Genomic DNA, 19,079 nt, shown 5'->3' with positions numbered 1-19,079 from the left:
AAGAAGAGTAGGTGCAAAGGCACACAATGGTGGATGGTTCTAGAGCACCTGGGGAACGTGGAGCTCACAGTGCTAGGAGAGGGGTAGGGGTATTAGGGTGTGTGTCTGTGTGTCTGTGTGTCCACGTGTTCAGGGCCTCCAGGGATGTGGAGCTCACAGTGCTAGGAGAGCGGGGTGTGTGTGTGTGTGTGTGTGTGTGTGTGTGTGTGTGCGTGCATCTGTGTGTTCAGGGCCCCAGGGAGCATATACAGGAGAAAAAGCAGCAGAGGCAGCCTGGAGCTGATAATGGCAATCCACATTAAGGAGTTGGGATTTTAACCTCAGCGGGACTGAGAGCGAATGAATAATTTTAAACCCTTAAGTGACATGGCAAGATTCTCATTTAAAAATTGTCATTGCAAAGCAGAAGACAAAGTGGAAAAGAAAGACTTGAGAAAGAAAGGCTCATCAGGTAGACCAGGACCACAGCCGGTATGAGGCTAAGGCTGGACTTAGATCTTTCTGAGACCAAATTGGCAGTCTTGAATATTGGATGTGGTGGTGGGCGGTGGAGAGAGAGCGCTGTCGCTGAAGCCCGACTCCACCGAGATGGATGATGATTATGCAAATGACTGTGGAATTTCGCCGTCCCACTCCCATTTTCTTTTTTCCTGCCTCTACTCCTCAAAGTTGATATTCACCATATGGTTTTATCCTAAGCATGGCTGGAGCTTTTTGAAGGGAAAAATCTCACCGCTGTTTGTTGTAGCCATGAAAAATAAATCACAAGGGTGCTCATGGCAGATCCTTAGCATTAGTATTACATTTGCTTGGAGCACACCGCGACTTACAGGTACAAAAATAGTCAATGTCTGAGTGGGATTTGGCAACAGGTTTTATCATTACCACCTGTGAAATAAAAGTCTCGTCACTTAGTTGATTAGAACAGTACTGAGTTTCTTTCATTTAAGTGGTTCATTAGTGTTTAAAATTATAAAACAAAGAGCCTTGGATTGTAAACACAGAACTAAAGAACATTTTTTTTTCTCAGTCGTTCAGCACCTTTATAAGGCACAGCAGGGCAGACCCTGGGCAAACTGTGAAGTCCAGAAAATATCTTGTGCGCTTCCCACCTCCTGGCCCTGCAGGCTCTGTCTCAGGCCTGGTTCTCCTGGTTGAAACCAGAGCTCAAGAGAATGGCTAAGAAAGGATGGAGGTTCAAGCAAGGGTGGCCAGCTAGGGAAGAAGCCTGGGTGTCCCCTCCTCTGTGAGTGCTTTGTGAGGGGGGTGGGGGGAAGATGAAGTGGGGTGAGGTGGTGTCCAGGGCATGGAGGAGGGATAACGTCAAAGCAGATCAGTTCTGGTTTCTCCACTGATGACAATGGGTTTGGGATCTATGTATGACAGCTGGGAGCAGTGGGGGAAAGTTACATGACAGAGAAACCCGGAAATACAGCGCTGCAACATGTACTTCTGGAGAATTATTGCTCAGTCATTTGTTTCTCCTTAAAGGTCACCTAAAGTTTCCCAAATAAAGTATGTTATGACAGAATACATTGAAATCCCTTTGGGAAAACTACAATAATCAGCATATATATGTGATTAACTGGTAAACTTGTTTTTTAAAGATAATGTTATTGGTGATGATGGGAACTGGTCACTGCTAGCAGTGCAAATTAGCATAAGTCATCTCTCCGGAGAAACCCTTTGACTAAGCAATTCTGCTACGAGCTATTTAAGCAAATACGAAAATAAAAAATGCACAGAGATCTACATGGGCAAAGATGTTCTATACATAATTCTTTATAATTTTGAAAATTAATATACATGTGATTGATGTAAATGGAATTTATGGTAGAAAATTGGTGACATTATGGCATTTCCATGTTACTGAAATATTAGCCGTTATAAACTAGGTTTCAGAAAACCCTTTAATGACATGGGGAAATGTTCATGATTGTATCATTGAGACCAAAGCAAGTTTCATAAATAAATATCAGATCAATTAAAAATACATATGTGCTTAAGAAAAAACCAAATAGAAAGTTCTCGCAAAATGTTAAAGATGGCTATTTTTGAATAGTAGGATTGTGGGTAATTTATATTGTCTTTTGTGTTTTTTGGGGGTCAAAAGCATTTATACAGTGAAAACATTACTTTTGTAATCAGAAAAACTCACTTCACTGATGTAATAATTTAAATAATTTTGATTATAATAATTTATAAAAATAATACATTTAAATTATAATTTAAATAAAAATACATAATATATAACATGTAATATAGTTAATATATGTATTGGCCCATTTATTAGAGAATTTATTGTAAAAAATTCCTAGACAATGAAATAATTCCTTGGAGTTTTTTGCAAGAAAATATGATTTATGAAATTTTTAAAAATGTATATAACTGTAACTTCTCCACAAAGACTATCATGCTACATAAATGGCTTTGGGCTTTATCAGAAGAGCAGATGGGCTGCAGAGAAAACCGGCTGAGCTGTCCCAGGGCACAGTTGCTGAGCAGTGGGGTCCTGTTCAGCAGGGGTGTGCTCTCCAGACTGTGGGCATGCGAGGGGAGGAAGGCTGTGGGCTGGAACCAGACTGGAGAGCTGCTAGCGAAGGATGTCTGGTTAGAAGACATGGGAATATCGGAGTCACACTAGAGTTGAGAAGTCCACTGGTGGGATTGCCACATACTCCAACCCCCTCCTTGTGCAGCAGATAACAAGGAGCAGAGGATAACTGCTGTGTCAACATAGAGAATAGAGAGTCCCTGACCAGGGAGGTCACAGGGAGGAACGGTAGGTGGGCTCATGAAAGATCTTGGCTTTGAAGGATGGGTAGACAGTAGCGGGAGAAGGTGAGAAGAGACACTCGATGCTCAGACCTGCTCAAGGCTTATTCAGGGAGCAAAGCCCCTGTAGCTCAATGGGCCAGAAGGTGGATTTCACCCCAAGGCCCTTTGAGGCTGCTGAGATGTGGTCAGCCGTGGGCCAGAGGAGTAACCATAATTTTTATGATGGATAAATCTAGATAGATTTTGCTTTAATTTTTCATTAGTTTTCAATGAATGCTTGCTCTGTTGCTTGTTTTTTAATTTATTTAGTTATTTATTACTCAACACGAGATGCACTAGCTGAATTCTAGGGATTCACTGGGAACCCAAACCAGCCATCTTGCTCTCTCACCTCATGGGGTTTAGACTTGGATGGCAGAAACAGATCTTAATCAAATGGTCACAAATCTAAATGTGACAAGCAGCTCACAGGAGAGCCACATGGTCACGGTACGAGAGCTGAGAGATTTAAAATAGATAGGGTATGTTCAGGCAAGTTTCTCTGAGGAAGTAACACTACGGGATCCAAAAGATGAATAGGAGTCAAATGGGCAAAGAAAACTCTAGAGAGAGAGAACAGCATTTGCAAAGTGCCTGTGGCACGAAGCCAGGCGCCATCATGAGGGACTGCAAGAGGGGCAATGTGATGGCTGCCTAGGAGGGACGGTGTGCGAGCTGTGACGTGAGGTCTGAGAAGTAGGCGAGGTCGGTCAGGGTGGCAGTGTAGACCAACAAATTTAGTTTAGTCTCTACCTTTACTAAAAGTAAAAGTAAAGAAAGCCACTGTATGGTCTCATAATGCAAAGAGACGGGAAGAATCACACAGTTCTTTCTAAACTGTTCACTTCAACCCATTCATTCAGCTCTGCTTTACCTGCCTTACTGCGGGTCTTCTCAGAAAGCTCTCCTTCGAGGGAAAAGCAGCTGGACAAATGTGTGAAATCAACAATGAGCCTGTACGACGCCTCTGATGAATCACAAAAAGGCACTTCTTCAAGATGTTTTCCTTCCTTTACTGGAAACTTGTCATAATATACTGATTTTGTTACAGCAAAACTCTTTACTCACATCGTCCAAAAAATTGTCATAAGAAATATAAGAGCCTATGATGTTAATGATGTGAATGGTGCTCCCTTACATGTGGCACCTTTGTTCAGTCCATAACCTGTACAAACATACTCAGTGGCCCTGGATTGCCAGTGATCAAAAAGAAAGGGGAAAAGCAACTTTTTTCCTAAATTGAAATAGCATATTGTGTGAACGTAATAAGAGATGCATTTTTTGTCTTCTAAGGCTTAATCATAAGCAAAACTAATTTTCCAATGCTTGTCCATGTCGCCTAGGTTCAGTGCTGGTGGGAAGGAGGAAGGGGTTCCAAACAGCAAAAGGAGGGCACCCTCCCCATGCCTGGTTGGATGGGGAACAAGAGCTAACAAGAGTTAACATAACTCTAAAAATGACACATCTGTCAGATCTGGGATACAAAGAGGAGACCACAGAGCCACACTGCAAACGCAGTTAGCCAAAAGCCCTCCTGATCTGTGTGCCAGGCAGCACGAGAGAGCAGACTGTGAGGATGTGATGTCACAGGCTGGGTAAGGAAGAGCTACCAGCCACGTAAGAGTCCTGGTTTGATTAAAATTATAAGACGTATCTATTCAGCTTTGCCTGAAAAGGTTCTGTGTCATTTCAACATTTCACCTTCAACCAGAAATCTCTTCGTCTAAGTTTAAATTCACAAACAGTAGTTTTCAAACACTGTATCAAGAAGTAGCAATAAAATCCTTGTATATATTAAACATCCTAGAAACTGATATATGCAACGAACTTAATACCCAGTTGCTCTCTTATCCTGTTTCTAGTTTCAGTGTTTTCTCTTAAATGAAAAGTGTTACCCTCACAGATTTTTCGGGAAGATCCTGATAAAAAATTAAAAAGATTGCACCGTGATCCTCTCCCATCCTGGTCTCTATCATATGATCTCAAGCTTTTCTTTCTGATCCTGGCACCCGTGTCTTCAGAAATATATCATTCCAGCAGAGCAGCCTGGGAAACCAGAGGCTCACTTACTGCTCCCTGGACGGAAGACGAGCTGGTCCCTTCATCCTCTTCCCCGTCTGGCTCCTGGTCTTCGTTGTCGGTCCAAGAGGACACATCCTCTACTGAGCTGGTCAGATCAGGCAAACTCTTAGATGTTAACCTCAGTAGGTCCTCTGCAGAGCTTTCCTATGGGGACACAATTTAAGGCCCACAAATTACCCCATGGCACCAAGCAGTTCTGGGTGAAGGTCAAGGAAAACCTAGCAGAGTCAGCTGTGGGTGGTGATGTGCTCCCAACCAAAGATTATACGGAATGTATGTTCTGCATTTCCAAGTTTGCAAGGTTACTCCAAATGGCAAGGGTGTGGACTCAATTTAAACCCAAGCCAATCTTTTTTCCCTGAAGAATCTGTTTCTTAGATGAATGTTTCTGTGGGCAGTTCAAGCTCCCTGAACTTATGATCCTTCGAAACCCTCCCATCTTACTTTCAGGATACAGTTTAAGCCCTCTCACTGGCAGGTCAGCATCTTAGAGATACGGCCTCCGTCCTGCTCTCCAAACTCATCTCCCTCCATTCTCCCCTCCAGCCCATCTTCCATTCAAGCCATACTGACTTTCAAACATGCCAGGCTCTCCTCTACTCTATTGCCTTTTCCACCAGCAGCTCCGTCTGCCTAGAACGCCCTTCCTTTCATGATGAAGGCCTATTTGTGCAAAGCTTGAGCATCATCTCCTTCTGCGAGTCTTCCTGGATCCCCTCAGGAGGCATGCCATTTGCTCCTCTTTTCTTCTCTAACGTCCTTTGCTGTTTCTTTCATCGCCTTGCAGTGTATGTCTGACTAGACCTGTCTATGTCCCCTGCTTGTCTGAGAGTTTCCCAAACTTAACACCATTTTTCCTCATTGCTGTGTCCCCAGGCCTAGCACAGAGCTCAAATATCCATTATATCCTCCTCTCCCCCACTGCTCATCGCACTAGCGTACGTTCATTGGAAAGAGATTAGATCGACTATCGAATCACAACACTAAAGCGGAGACTGATGATGTCTTTTCAATGAAAGCAGCCCTTGAACAACTTTTAAAGGTCAACAAAAATACAGGGAATCAGCCTCCACTAAGATGAGACTCTACAGGGGGCTTCATCAATATAGTCCTTTCTTCCTACACACAGACAAAGTCAGAGTGGGTTGTGGGATGCACGCAAGATCACTGAGGCCACATGACAACCTCAACTGCAAATGAGGCACACACTGGCGCCAAGAGTTCTCCTGGTAAATGCCACAGCACATGAGGCCGGGGGCCAGGGTTGCAGGGCTGACCCAAGGCCAGAAAAGAGAGAAATGGGTTCCCTCCTCCTTCTCCCCCACCAGCCACTTCTACAAGGAAGGAAACACGTGGAAAGTTTTGATCTGCATATTCCTTGGAAGTTGACAGAAAAGAGGACAACAATAAAAAATACTCATCTTAAATGATGGATGTGACAAACTATTAGTGAGTTGGCACCTGGTGACAGTGATGTTTGTTACTAGTTTGATAGAGGTTCCACCTTCAAGTTACCTCAAGCTCATTCATCTTAGATCAGTGATTGTGAATATTATACCTTACCTAAGGAAGACCTTACCTAAGGAAAGGAAAAAGAGCCATTAAGCAAAAATCGAGTTCAGTCCTCCTCTATGAGGTCAACTCTGCTAGACCATTAACAGAAAAGAGTTAAAAAAAAAAAAAAAAGATGAATGCCTCAGCTAGTAAGCAAATTTCACAACAGCCACAGGATAGAATGCTCCACAGTCATTAAAAATGGTGCTGCAGAAATGTACTTCCTGACGTGGAAAGATTCTTACAGTATGCCACTTAGTGAAAAAGCAGGTTAAAGAGCCAGCCCTGATGGCCTAGCAGTTAAAGTTCGGTGTGCTCCACTTTGGCAGTCCAGGTTCGGTTCCCAGGCACAGAACCACACCACTTGTCTGTCAGTAGCCATGCTGTGGCGGTGGCTCACATAGAAGAACTAGAAGGATTTACAACTAGAATATATGACCATGTACTGGGGCTTTGGGGAGGGAAAAAAAAAAAAGAGGAAGATTGGCAACAGATGTTAGCTCAGGGTGAATCTTTCCCAGTGGAAAAAAAAAAAAAAAAAGCAGGTCAAAAATAATATGTAACAGGGGCCGCCCCAGTGGCATAGTGGTTAGGTTTGTGCGCTCCGCTTTGGCAACCCAGGGTTCATGGGTTTGGATCCCGGGCACGGACCTACACACCACTCGTCAAGCCATGCTGTGGCGGCATCCCACATACAAAATAGAGGAAGATTGGCATGGATATTAACTCAGGGCCAATCTTCCTCAAGCCAAAAGGGGAAGAGTGGCAACAGATGTTAGCTCAGGGCCAATCTTCCTCACACACACACAAAAAATGTAATAACCATATTAATCGTGGATGTAATAATAGTACGTGATAACCATAAAGGCAGGTATTTCTCCAAGTGCTTGTGACCAGCTACATTGTTCAGAACCCTTTATATCTCATTTAATCTTCCTAACATCCCATGAAGTAGTTACTGATTCTCATTGTACAGATGAGAAAACAGATTTAGAGAGATGTAGTAAACCTGCTCAAGATACACAGCTTTTATAGGCCTGTGCTGGACTTAAGTCCAAGTGGATCTGCCTCCAGGTACACTCTGTCTCTTCGTGTTTGATTCCATTTAAAAGAAAACATGTGTGTACATAGTACATACATGTACACGTGTTCCTGTCTGGAAGGACACACCAATTAATGGATAGTACTATTGGTGGTATTATGAAAATTTTATCTTCTTTTTTTTCTCTATATTTTTCTAGGTTTTCTACATTAGATATAATAAACTCATATTACTTGTTAACAAAAACCAAGAGTGAAAAAAAAAAGAGAGCACAAGAGAAATCTGTATTGCTATGCATGTACTTCTAGGAACATCAAAATAAACTTGGATATTCTGAGTTTATTCATTCCACAAGAACTTTCCAAGCTCCTATGTATACGCAAACAACTTATTTGTGTGGCAACGCGAGACACTCTCTCCAGAAGAAAGTAACTGCTATATTTCCAAAACAGTGCCTTCAAGTTTTGTGACAAGGTAACTATTATCTGCAATAATGATAATTTATATTTTTATTATTCCTTATAGTCAGCATATCAAAAGCTCTCTTTTTTCTCATCCCTCTCTTCAAATATAAAGACAGAAACAAAGCCTGTGGATTACTTGCTTTTGTGGGATAAAGAAGAGGAACAGACGCCAAGAGGGGCTTAAAGATGGACTCGTTTTCCCTCCTACGTGGATGAGCACCTCGGATGGCGTAGACGAAGTGTAGGGACAAGCAGCTGCTGTAGCCGCGTATTGCCTGGTTGTAAACAAGTATATGGGAAGAAGCGAAAGGTGTCATTCCTCTGAGGTCTGGGTCAGCTTGAAGGCCATAGCTCAGTACAGACAGCCTAGAACCCGCCAATGGACACCCATTACTTAGCTCCGGATTGCTGCTCAGCCCTACAAAGACCCCAGCAGGTGTCCTTAAAGTCAAAGCCTCTGGCAGGAACACATTACCTTTCTTCTAATACCATTGGCTCTGATGCCCTTTCTACCTTATTTGACTAAGGGGCAGCTTGGTGTACGGGAAGCAGCATGATCTTTGAAATCCAATGGAGCCAGGATGAAACCCGCCTCTGCCACCCACTGTATGACCTCTGCGCAAATTACACTTAGATTTTAATTTCACCCTTTGAATAAAAAGAACTAATACCTGTCTCATTGGATTTATTTTAAGAATTATATGAGATAACAGGTAAGAAGCGCCTGGCACCCAGTGGCCACCTGATACATGCTAGTGTCCTTTCTTCCTTTAGGTTGGTAAGATCATAGGTCAGGCATCAAAATCTGTTTTCTTTTTTTTTTTTTTAAACAGTTTTTATATATTTATTTATTATTTTGTAAGGAAGATCAGCCCTGAGCTAACATCCGTGCTAATCCTCCTCTTTTTGCTGAGGAAGACCGGCTCTGAGCTAACATCTATTGCCAATCCTCCTCCTTTTTTTTTTTCTCCCCAAAGCCCCAGTAGATAGTTGTATGTCATAGCTGCACATCCTTCTAGTTGCTGTATGTGGGACGCAGCCTCAGCATGGCCGGAGAAGCGGAGTGGCGGTGCATGCCCGAGATCCGAACCCGGGCCGCCAGTAGCAGAGCGTGCGCACTTAACTGCTAAGCCACGGGGCCAGCCCTCAAAATCTGTTTTCAAAATCCCTTGTACGCCTCTTAATTATTAGCTTTCCCCATGAATGTCCCTTTTTTGTTTTCATTTTATGTTTTCTTTGTGTTTGTGTGTTTGTGGACGATGGCTTGACATAGAACAGATTTCTCTTCCTCCTTTTCCAAACTAGCGGGAGAAAGAAGTCAGCATAGAAATAAAGGTTTGGTGGACATGGTATAATGCTTGTGCAGAAACCCCTAGGTTCTTAAGCCACAGAGTGTGGGGAGGTGGGCTGTACAAACATATGACTCTGTGTGTATGAGTGTGTGTTTAAGACCCAATGATGCTTTTCAAACTCCCAACACAGCTGGCCAAATGGGAATTTGCTCGTCCTTCCCTTGCAGTGTTTCCCTCCTCGTAGAATTCATAGGCTGACAGAGAACATCCCCGGCTTTGCTCTCCTTCCCTACCCCGAGTGAGGAGATGCCAGGGTGCCCCATGGTATGTCTGGAGGGGAGGAGGAGACCTATGAATGGAGAACATCTCAACTCCTGCCTCCAGGGCCTCGATGCCAGTTCTTCCTGCCAAATCTTTGCCAAGGCTCTGTATTCTTGTTGGAAGCCTGCGAGTCTAGGTCAAAGTTTTGGGGGTAAAAGGTGTAAAGGGAACAAGGCAGATATTTCAGAGAGCTCAAAATATTCTTCTAATCTATTTATTAAACACTCCCCAAATAGGCAATGGACCTTGCAATCTAACAGGGAAAATACATAAAAATTTGTGGATGCTAGGTTCAAAAATAATAATAGAAATAAGGGGAAAAAATTAGCCATACTGGCAAGAGCATATTGCTGTGAAGGGTTAAGGACTGGGGAGCCTCACAGCAATCCTGCCCTGCACTGGAAGCGCAGTGAACTGGAACGGAGCCCCGTGGCTCCACTTCACCAGCTCCTCAGTCAGACGGGCTCTTGCCTAGTCTCATCAACAGCACGATGAGACAGTGGGGCAGAAGCAATGCAGCCCAGCTCCTCCCCTTTCTCGTCACACAGCTGTGCAGGCCTGCAGCTTTTATTCTCTGCGCTAAGGCTGGTGAGACTCAGGGCAGTCAGCAGAGGCTGGGGACCCCGGACATCAGCACTATTTTCACACACTCTGGGGGTGGGGGTGCAAGAAGCCCCAGGCCGAGGCCTCCTGAAGAAGAGACCGCATCAAGATGGAAGAGAGAGACGCTGGCTGTGCACCCAAAGCCTGGGTCCTGGTACTGCTGACAGCATCAAGGCCTCCACGAGGTGGGAGCCGGCCACGGAAGCTCTGCCTCATTCTCTTATTATAAAACCGAAGAGGACTAAAGGGAGTGGGGGGCTGCTCGGACAAACAGGATTCACAAGCTCCCTCCAGCACTGATACTCTGTGAGGCCACGAGTCAGAACCAGGGCCATGAACCATGTTCCATCAGGACCTAGAAGCTGTACATCTCCACACCTCTCTCCCACCCCTGCTGTCCAGCGGACTTCCACATCTCCTCTTTGGCTTCTCCCTGGGTGAGCTCTTCCTCTCTCTACCTTTTCCTTTCTTCTACCCTGCCAGTCTTACCTTTTCCTTAGTCCTGTTATTGCTTCTCCATCTCCTAACTATACTACCAAGACCCTTAAAGGCCAGCAAAATAATTAAATGCACTTTGGCTAAAGGCCTCCTTGCGGGCTTGCACTGTAGAATCATGGGTGTTTAAATGGCCCAAGGTAAATGTGCAAGTACACAGGCACATGTGTGCACATGTGGCATGGGGAGGGCTCAAATCCAAATTCACTACCACCATTTAAAATATTTAAAAAAACAAACTACCTACCTTGCTGGCCACCACCAGCTGAACCATTCCAGTGGCTGAGCGAAGAATGGCCACAGCTTCCTCGTGGGAGAGCCCGACCAATAAGTGACCATTGATTACCAGCAGTTCATCTCCTAAGGACAGTCTGCCATCCCTGAGGAAATGGAGATGGGGAACAAAATCCCTTGTCAAGACATTCTGGGCTTGAGAAGGGACATTTTCCTTGAGCTGGGGAGGGTTGTGAGAGGGGACAGTTAAAATCAGGCTAAAGAGGAAGTAGGTACGACCAGAGATGCCTGGGATGGGACTGCTTTATCCTTTGGTCTGGCTGGGTCCAGATTCCCACTCAGAGGAGCGATAAATTCCACGATTTCAGATGGTCACTTAGAAACAGGCATGTTCTTAAGTTACCACCATATGGCTCGCCCACATCGATGTCAATGAAATGTCTCTCATCCAGGTGGGGACAATGATAGAGGAACACAGACCCCCCAAGGTTTTAGGATTTAATTTAGGATAGTCAAGTCATTCTTTTCTCAGTCCTACTTGCCATCCTGCCCTCGTGACTGAGTCATCAGCACAGGGCTGAGTCACTGAGCTGAGCCCCAAAAGAGTGAAGGTATTCCAATCTCACCAGGAATCCTTCTCTTCCCCACTGTCTCTCTCTCTACCCAGGTGACAAGCCCCTGGCCAGATTTCCTCTGTGGCCCCTGTGACACTACACTGCATGTATCTGTCCATTTCTCCCCCAGCCCCCACCCCCACACAGTTATAGGACCTCGAAGATAAAGTCTCTCAGCCCCTTTTTCATCCTTGTGTCCCTTGAGCCGAGCTTTATAAGAAAAAGAACGAATACAAAAATGAACATAGAAACTGCCTAATTTACCGCTGTTGCAGGTATCAGACCTGGTCTACAACATGGGTGTACAAACAGGTTCTGTTTCTTTATTTCCTTTCAATTAAATTACAGCTGACTGGGAGCTTCCTTCCCTCTGGGCTGGCAGCAGACCCAGTCGTCAGGGGTCAAGAGCGTTGGGCAGACCCGTTCAGTCATGGTGGGTCAACAGCCTCCAATGCTCTGATCTCCCAAGATCCCAAAGGAGCCAGAGGCTTTTCATCTCCATTGATAAATATGGGATTGGAAATCTGGTGAGGCCAAGAGACCCTAAGGCTAGGGTTCCCCCCACTGCCCCTTTGAAGGCTTTACATCAGCACCCAGGGTGCTGCTCTGGGACCCGTGCATGTCTTCATTACTTCCAATCCATTCAACTCTGTTTCTTTCCAAACTGTAGACTCTCCATCTTGCTTTATTTCAAAGAATCAACCAACTTCTCTCTATCCTTCCCTCTCTCACCAGTTTCTCTCTCTTTCTCTCCATCCGCCAGGCCATGCATCATAATCTCTTCTGTGAATTTAGGCTTTCACAGAAGGCACCAGAAACTTCTGATTGCTTCTGCTTTCAGTCCTTCAAAAATCCCTAAGGCAGAGAAATGCTAAGCATGCCACTAGTTGCTTAGAATGGAAAGAGAAGGGGAATAGAAAAACCACAGAGAACAAACGGGAACCTCAAGGTGTGTGGGTAAACTACTCTGGAGGAGAGGTGTTCAAGAATAAAGAATACAATGGTTCTAGCCAATGTCCCTGGGTTTACTTAACCACAACACCACCAAGACCATCCCTGATCCCATCGCTTTTCTTATTTCCCTCTTTAATTCCATTTCTCTCATCTCCTGTTGTTAACTAGAATGCCCCACATGTGAATTGTACACCCCAGAGGCAGAGAGTGACACACACAACTTCGGGCTAAGGGTGAAAAGAAAATGGTGAGTTCCACTAGAAACAGCTCACATAGAAAATAGACAAGAACAGTTCTATGTAAGCTCATCTCTGGGCACAGGAATTTCCTAATTGCCAACTTTCCAAAGACAGACTAGCACCTAAGACCTAGGGTTAATGGGAAAACGGCTATCTGACAGGAGTTCCTTAAAGTATACATCATTTGGGAAATTCAGTGAGGCTCTTCTGGATAAAAACTCCCTGCTCTTCTTTATAAAAACTACCTCAGGTCTTCATCCTTCAATAATTACAGCCACCCAGATAACTGGCAATTGCAGTTAAACTTATCCCTACTTTAGTTGTTAGCATCCTACTTTCTAGTTAGAACACTGATGAGCACGAAACACTTTGATGGATCATGCCCTGGTCCGCTCCTTAGTTTTCCATTCTTCAGACTAAATACCTCCAGCTCTTTTAACTCCACCTCATGAGATCTATTTTTGAGTGCCCTCTTGGTCTTGGGTAGGCCAAGACTGCTCTGGTTTGCCACATCCCCTTTACTATCAGGGTACCTGGACTAAACACCAAATTCCAGATTAGATTCACCTCCCTCATCAGTAAAACTCTACTTTTAAACACCTACTGTATACGTGTGAGCAGGCAACATATGTACATGCCCCACAGCACGTTGCAAATAGTAGAGGCCCTACGTACATGACAGCAATTAGCTAGAATGGCCAGAGCATGACTTACACTTTGGGACAGCTAAATCCCTATAATTCCAAATGGACTTCTTTGTACATGCCCTGCCTAAGCACTGTCCTTCTCCCTACTTCAGATCATTGTTCATATTAAAAAAGAAGTTTTGGCATATGAATTGTTTTCAGGTCACAAGGAGAAAAATTCACATTCACTCCTTTCCACATCTGCACAACAGAGGCACATGCTTATAAGTGTGTGTAAAATCCTGATAGACCTGACAAATCCTGACACAGCACATGAACTGTGGTCATATTTAAAACCAATCACTTTCCCAAGTCTTTAGCCACAGTCTTATGGGAGTTAAGATGTTAGGAATGTGGTGTTCTGTTGAGTGGCATAGTCTCAATACATAACCACATATTACCAGCATCCCCAAAATTAGGATAAGTAACATTTGCTAGCAACTCAAACTGGACTAGAAAGAAATCCAATTTCTCCTTCCTGGTTTGGTGGAGCCTGCAGTATCTCCAGCAATTAGCCACTTACTGTGCTCAGAGGTGTGTTTAATTAGAACTGCTCGTGCCCGATTTCCTTCCGGGCCCCAGCACAATCCTCATGAACTGTAATTACCAGTGCTTGGACCAAATGGAGTCCTAGCACCCGGGAGAAGGGAAGGGAGAGGATAAGGAGGCAGAGAAAGGGGGGGAGTTATCTAGTCACCTGTGAGCGGCACCTCCTTCCTTCACTTGAGTGACAACGATAGCGTGAGGTGAGCGCTTTGATCCTCGGCCTCCGCTAACCTGAATTCCCAGCCCATCCGATTCTTTAAGCAGCTCCATCTTCCATATCCGGCCAACTTCCTCCTTGGAAGAAAAAGTGAGCACACTGTGAAGTATATGGACAGACACATGGCATTGACACAGGAGAGTGGAGCTGTTAGGTCAGGCCAAATACTCATCACTTGTCAAGAGGTATCACAGATCATCACAGAAGAAGAAATTCTCTGGGTTGGACCAAAGTCTTTAGCTGGCAGTGTTGCCCAAAAGAACTTTCTATGATGACCGAAGTGTTCTATATTTGTACCACCCAATATGAAGCCACTATGCACAGGTGGCTACTGAGCGCTTGAAATGTAGCTAGTAGCAATTGAGACACTCAATTTTTAATTTCATTTAATTTTAATTAAATTAAATAGCCACCAATGGCTAGTGGCTATGATATTGAACAGCACAGCAAGAGTGATTTTCAAGTTCTCTGACCAGGATCCTGTTAAGTGAAGCTTCTTCTGCCTGAAACCCAGATACCACCGCGTGTGTAAACACTGGCTGTGTTTGGGTTCCTTTTATTTATGCACAGCTACTAATTAATAAAGGAAGATGAAAGGAAGACAAAGCTAGGTCTCGGTGCCAGGAAATTCAACTAGTTTGAGCCCAGCTCTGGCACTGAGTACTTAAGAATGTCACCTAATGTCTAAAACTCTCAGTTTCTTTGCCTCTAAAGTGGAGATTATTAGGGGCTGGCCCCGTGGCTTAGCGGTTAAGTGCACGTGCTCCGCTGCTGGTGGCCTGGGTTCGGAACCCAGGCGCGGACCGACACACCGCTTGTGAGGCCATGCTGTGGCAGCGTCCCATATACAGTGGAGGAAGATGGGCACAGATGTTAGCCCAGGGCCAGTCTTCCTCAGCAAAACGAGGAAGATTGGCATGGATGTTAGCTCAGGGCTAATCTTCCTCACAAAAACAAAACAAAACAAAACAAATAAAAAAAAAATAAAGTGGAAATTATTATTAATACTTCCAGGTTTGCTGTTAGGATTAAATGAGATATTTATGGAAACAGCAGTGTTCCTGAGACCTAGTAGATACATAATAAATGTTGATACGTGACCATATATTACCTATATATGCATACAATATGCATATGTATGTTAAAACATCATATTGAATTGAATGATAAACTTCCTTAAAACATATAAATGAGATCTCTGGTAGGAGAAACCCAAACAGGAAATTAGTTGATGAATTTGTTACCGACTTTCATAGACATTGGTCTGTACACTCTTTAAATACATTTAAAAATGATTCAACCCTTATAAAAATCTATTCTTTTTTTTTTTTTGTGAGGAGATCAGCCCTGTGCTAACATCCGCCAATCCTCCTCTTTTTTTGCTGAGGAAGACCGACCCTGGGCTAACATCTGTCCCCATCTTCCTCCACTTTATATGGGACGCCGCCACAGCATGGCTTGCCAAGTAGTGCGCCGGTGCACGCCTGGGATCTGAACCGGTGAAGCCTGGGCCGCTGCAGCAGAGCGCACGCACTTAACCGCTTGCGCCACCGGGCGGCCCCTATCCTTTTTTTAAAACTGATAAATATCTCTAAGTCTTCAGGATGGCTGGTAGCTTTTCTGCTTTGGTTCATTCTCCACTTGACTCCCTATTTCACTCCAAGGACACAAACATGCTCACTGCAAAATGTTAGACTTCCCTCCGATACGTAGCTGTTCAGAGAAATGAAAGCAAAACCTTCCAAAGTGATTCATTCTGGGGTCTTACTTAGGATCACTCCTGTAGTTCTTCTTAGCTCTAGGTATATGGGTATGAGTCACAGTGCATTCCTCAACATATAAAACAAAAGCCATCTGCTCTCTTCATCCATCACAAAGGTCCAATAGAACCGTTAGGGTCCAATATGGACAAAGCCATCATCCCCCCAGAAAAAGGCAATGTGCCCTTTCAAGCTGCTTGCAAAAGAGAAAGAACGTGAAGCATTTAGAAAATCTGAAATACACACTGTCAGAAACTAAAATGAAACTTTATGCAATAGTAAAAAAAACAGATGTTGAAGGGTCACTGATGTGCAGCAACAGGAATGTCTGGGGAAATTATTACCAGACAGAGACCTGTTGGATCCCACACTTTTTCTAGTATAGCACTGCTTGGTGGGGCTCCATTATTCCAGCAACATACAGCAGTGCCAACTGTCTCCTTCATCTGCTGACCACAGACAAATGAAGCCTGTCTGGCCAAATGTAACTTCAGAAGTCACTGGCTTACCACAGTAGTTCATGAACTTGTCAACGATCTCTATATCATCTAATCGTCTCACTTTGGACTCCATGGTTTTTGGTGTGTTGCCTCTGACCCCTGGAACACCTTTCTCTTTTCTTCATTTAGAAACAGCCTCCTCGGCCTTCAAAGTCTCTCACAGCTCCACTACTTCCAAGAAGCCACCCTTGAGACTCAGTGTGACTGCCAAGATGGCAACTTTCAACACTTTCAATACATGAAACCCTATGGTCTAGTGGATGGTCCCAAAGGGAACAAATTCAGAGATGTGCTGATTAGCTGTTGTCTTGTCCTGCTGAGCATCCCACATGAGCTCATGGGTCAGCCCCGTGGCTGCCTCCCTGGGGCCTCAGTGGTGCAGTTGAGAAACTAGAGCAGAATGGTGGCTTGACTTGCTTTTTCCTTGGAAGATATGCTATGGCTCCTGGGGTCTTGAAGATGTAGGGCAGTGCTCCTCCCTCTCCCAGTAGAGAAAAGCTGTGGATCTTTCCCAGGAGCAACAGGGACCATTATTAGAGTCCAGAAATAAGAAAACCCATAATGAAAATGTTCTGGAATCAGATAGTGGTGATGGCTGCACAACTTGGTGAATATACTAAAAGCGACTTTAAAATGGTGAATTTTATGGTGTGTGGATTATATCTCAATAAGAAATATATTAAAAAGGCTGTGTTACTCCACTGAGATGTAAATATTGAGATTGTCATCTACAAATCAAGTAACTGAAATGATTTTAATTGTTGAACAAGGACGATATCTGTGTACTTCAACAAAACCAGTAGCTCGAGGTCATTATTTATTATTAAAAAGTTGTTGAAATAAAAAAAAAAAAAAAAGAAAACCCATTTGGTGTTAGCCTAAATTGGTAAAAACCTATCCATCCCCATTATTAGTTACACCATCATTTTCTCCCGTCCTGCCCTCCTTTTGTTAAACAGAACACGTTAAGTATGTTTCACAGGCAGTGTAACAATACTAGATACAGTCCTTTATAATTTTTAAATACTTTAAGAAATATTACCTGTGACAAGAAACATGCAAAACTATGATCATGGGGAAAGAATAATGGTCTAAACATATATTCTGACAGAAAGCATTAAAAACAATTTTCATTAAGAGCACCCACACACCCACTCCACACTCCTACCCCTGTCCAATGCACTCACAGCTAGTTAAAAGCAAAGCAAAACAAAACACATATCCATATCTAGTAAACATGGTTTCAGAGGGCAGAAATGACCAATCTGTAATATAGCCCCCAACTATACTAGTCAAGAAACAGATCTTTTTCACTGTCATTCAATAACATGGATAAATTTTTCCCATAATTGCAAGTAGGAACATAAGGGGAGAGTTCAAAGAAATCAACGTAAGTTTCCTTGTCCTGGAATTTCTTGATCACCTAATGAAGGAGTTCAGAAGAACATCAAGGAAGGCACAAACAGCAAGAGGCAGATGTTATGAGTCTCAGTTGGACAATGGTCAGTATTACACCTAGCTGCCTATAGCTGAAAGCAGTGTTCAGTTAAAAATAAGATCAGTGTCTGAAGTTTATGAGTTTATGAGACTAAACCTGGCACTGGCCGAAAAACAACAGGCCAACTCAAATATAAAAATATCAAGTATATTTCCAATTGCCTCCTCACAATTCCATTTGGGTATCTGATACACACCTCAGTATGGTCAAAACAGGACTCTCCCTCTTTCCCACTCCTAGCTTTCCCATCTCAACAGGAACAGCACTATCAACTACTCAAGCTAAACAGGACACACAACCTGAAAGCCAATGAGTCATCTTTGATTCCCCCTTCTATTTCCTACTTCCAAACTATGAGCAAGATCTGTAGGCTCTACTTGCAAAATAGATCCCACATCCATCTACTTTGCTCCTCTTCACTGCCACCACCCTTGTCAAAGCCACCAGCATCTTAAGCTTGGGTTTTGACAATAGCCTCCAATCTGGTCTCCCTTGTTATTCTTCATCTCCTACAATCCATTATTCTCCATTACACATCTAGGGTGAACTTTTAAAAAACATATGTCATGATGCACTCAGCTTCAACCTATCCACAGCTCTATATTCTAGACTTAGAATATGGTCCAACTCTTCGCGATGGCATACACAAACCTTTATAATCTAGCCCTGCCCACATCTCCTGCATCACCTCCTAGGGCTTTTCCCATCACCCACTGTGCTTCAGTCTCTGTGCTCCTGGAATACCCTATCATTCCTGCCTTAGGGCAGCTGCATTTGCTGGCTCTTCTCTGGAAACATTCTGCCTCCAGATTTTGCAGGGCTGCCCCATCCTGACTTCAGCTCAATGTCTCTTCTTTAATGAGGTCTTCCCTGATACTCAATACCAATGAGCCCCCTACCCACATCACTGTCACCATCTTTCACTTCACTCTGTTTTATTTCATTTATAATACTTGTGGTCACCACCTAACATTCGGATTCATTTATTTGCCTATTTGTTGCTTGTGGCCCCTTATATGTGCTAAATGCCACAGGGCAGGAACCTTGTCTCTCATTTACCAGTGGGTTCTCTAGCTACTAGAACAGTGCCTAGCACATATCAATGTTGCATAAATGTCACTGAACTAACAAATATAGAATGTTTATCCATCAATCTTACGG

The 19,079-nt window shown here is 43.7% G+C and overlaps 1 protein-coding gene across 2 annotated transcripts in view; it reads right to left on the bottom strand.

The window, feature by feature from the left end:
* PDZD2 (PDZ domain containing 2) overlaps positions 1 to 19,079 on the bottom strand; it is a 348,033-nt gene that overhangs the window by 71,810 nt on the left and 257,144 nt on the right. For both annotated transcript variants that reach the window (XM_004422700.3, XM_087443167.1), the window contains exons 4-6: positions 14,095 to 14,237; positions 10,918 to 11,050; positions 4,888 to 5,043 (exon numbers count right to left, since the gene is read on the bottom strand). In XM_004422700.3, the coding sequence (XP_004422757.1) occupies positions 4,888 to 5,043; positions 10,918 to 11,050; positions 14,095 to 14,237 (432 nt within the window). The remainder of the gene's footprint in view (positions 1 to 4,887; positions 5,044 to 10,917; positions 11,051 to 14,094; positions 14,238 to 19,079) is intronic.

This window comes from Ceratotherium simum, chromosome 18 (assembly GCF_057802395.1).
Source record: "Ceratotherium simum simum isolate JZ-2026a chromosome 18, ASM5780239v1, whole genome shotgun sequence".
In the NCBI taxonomy this organism is placed as follows: domain Eukaryota; kingdom Metazoa; phylum Chordata; class Mammalia; order Perissodactyla; family Rhinocerotidae; genus Ceratotherium; species Ceratotherium simum.
This window is presented reverse-complemented; position numbering and strand designations above follow the sequence as displayed.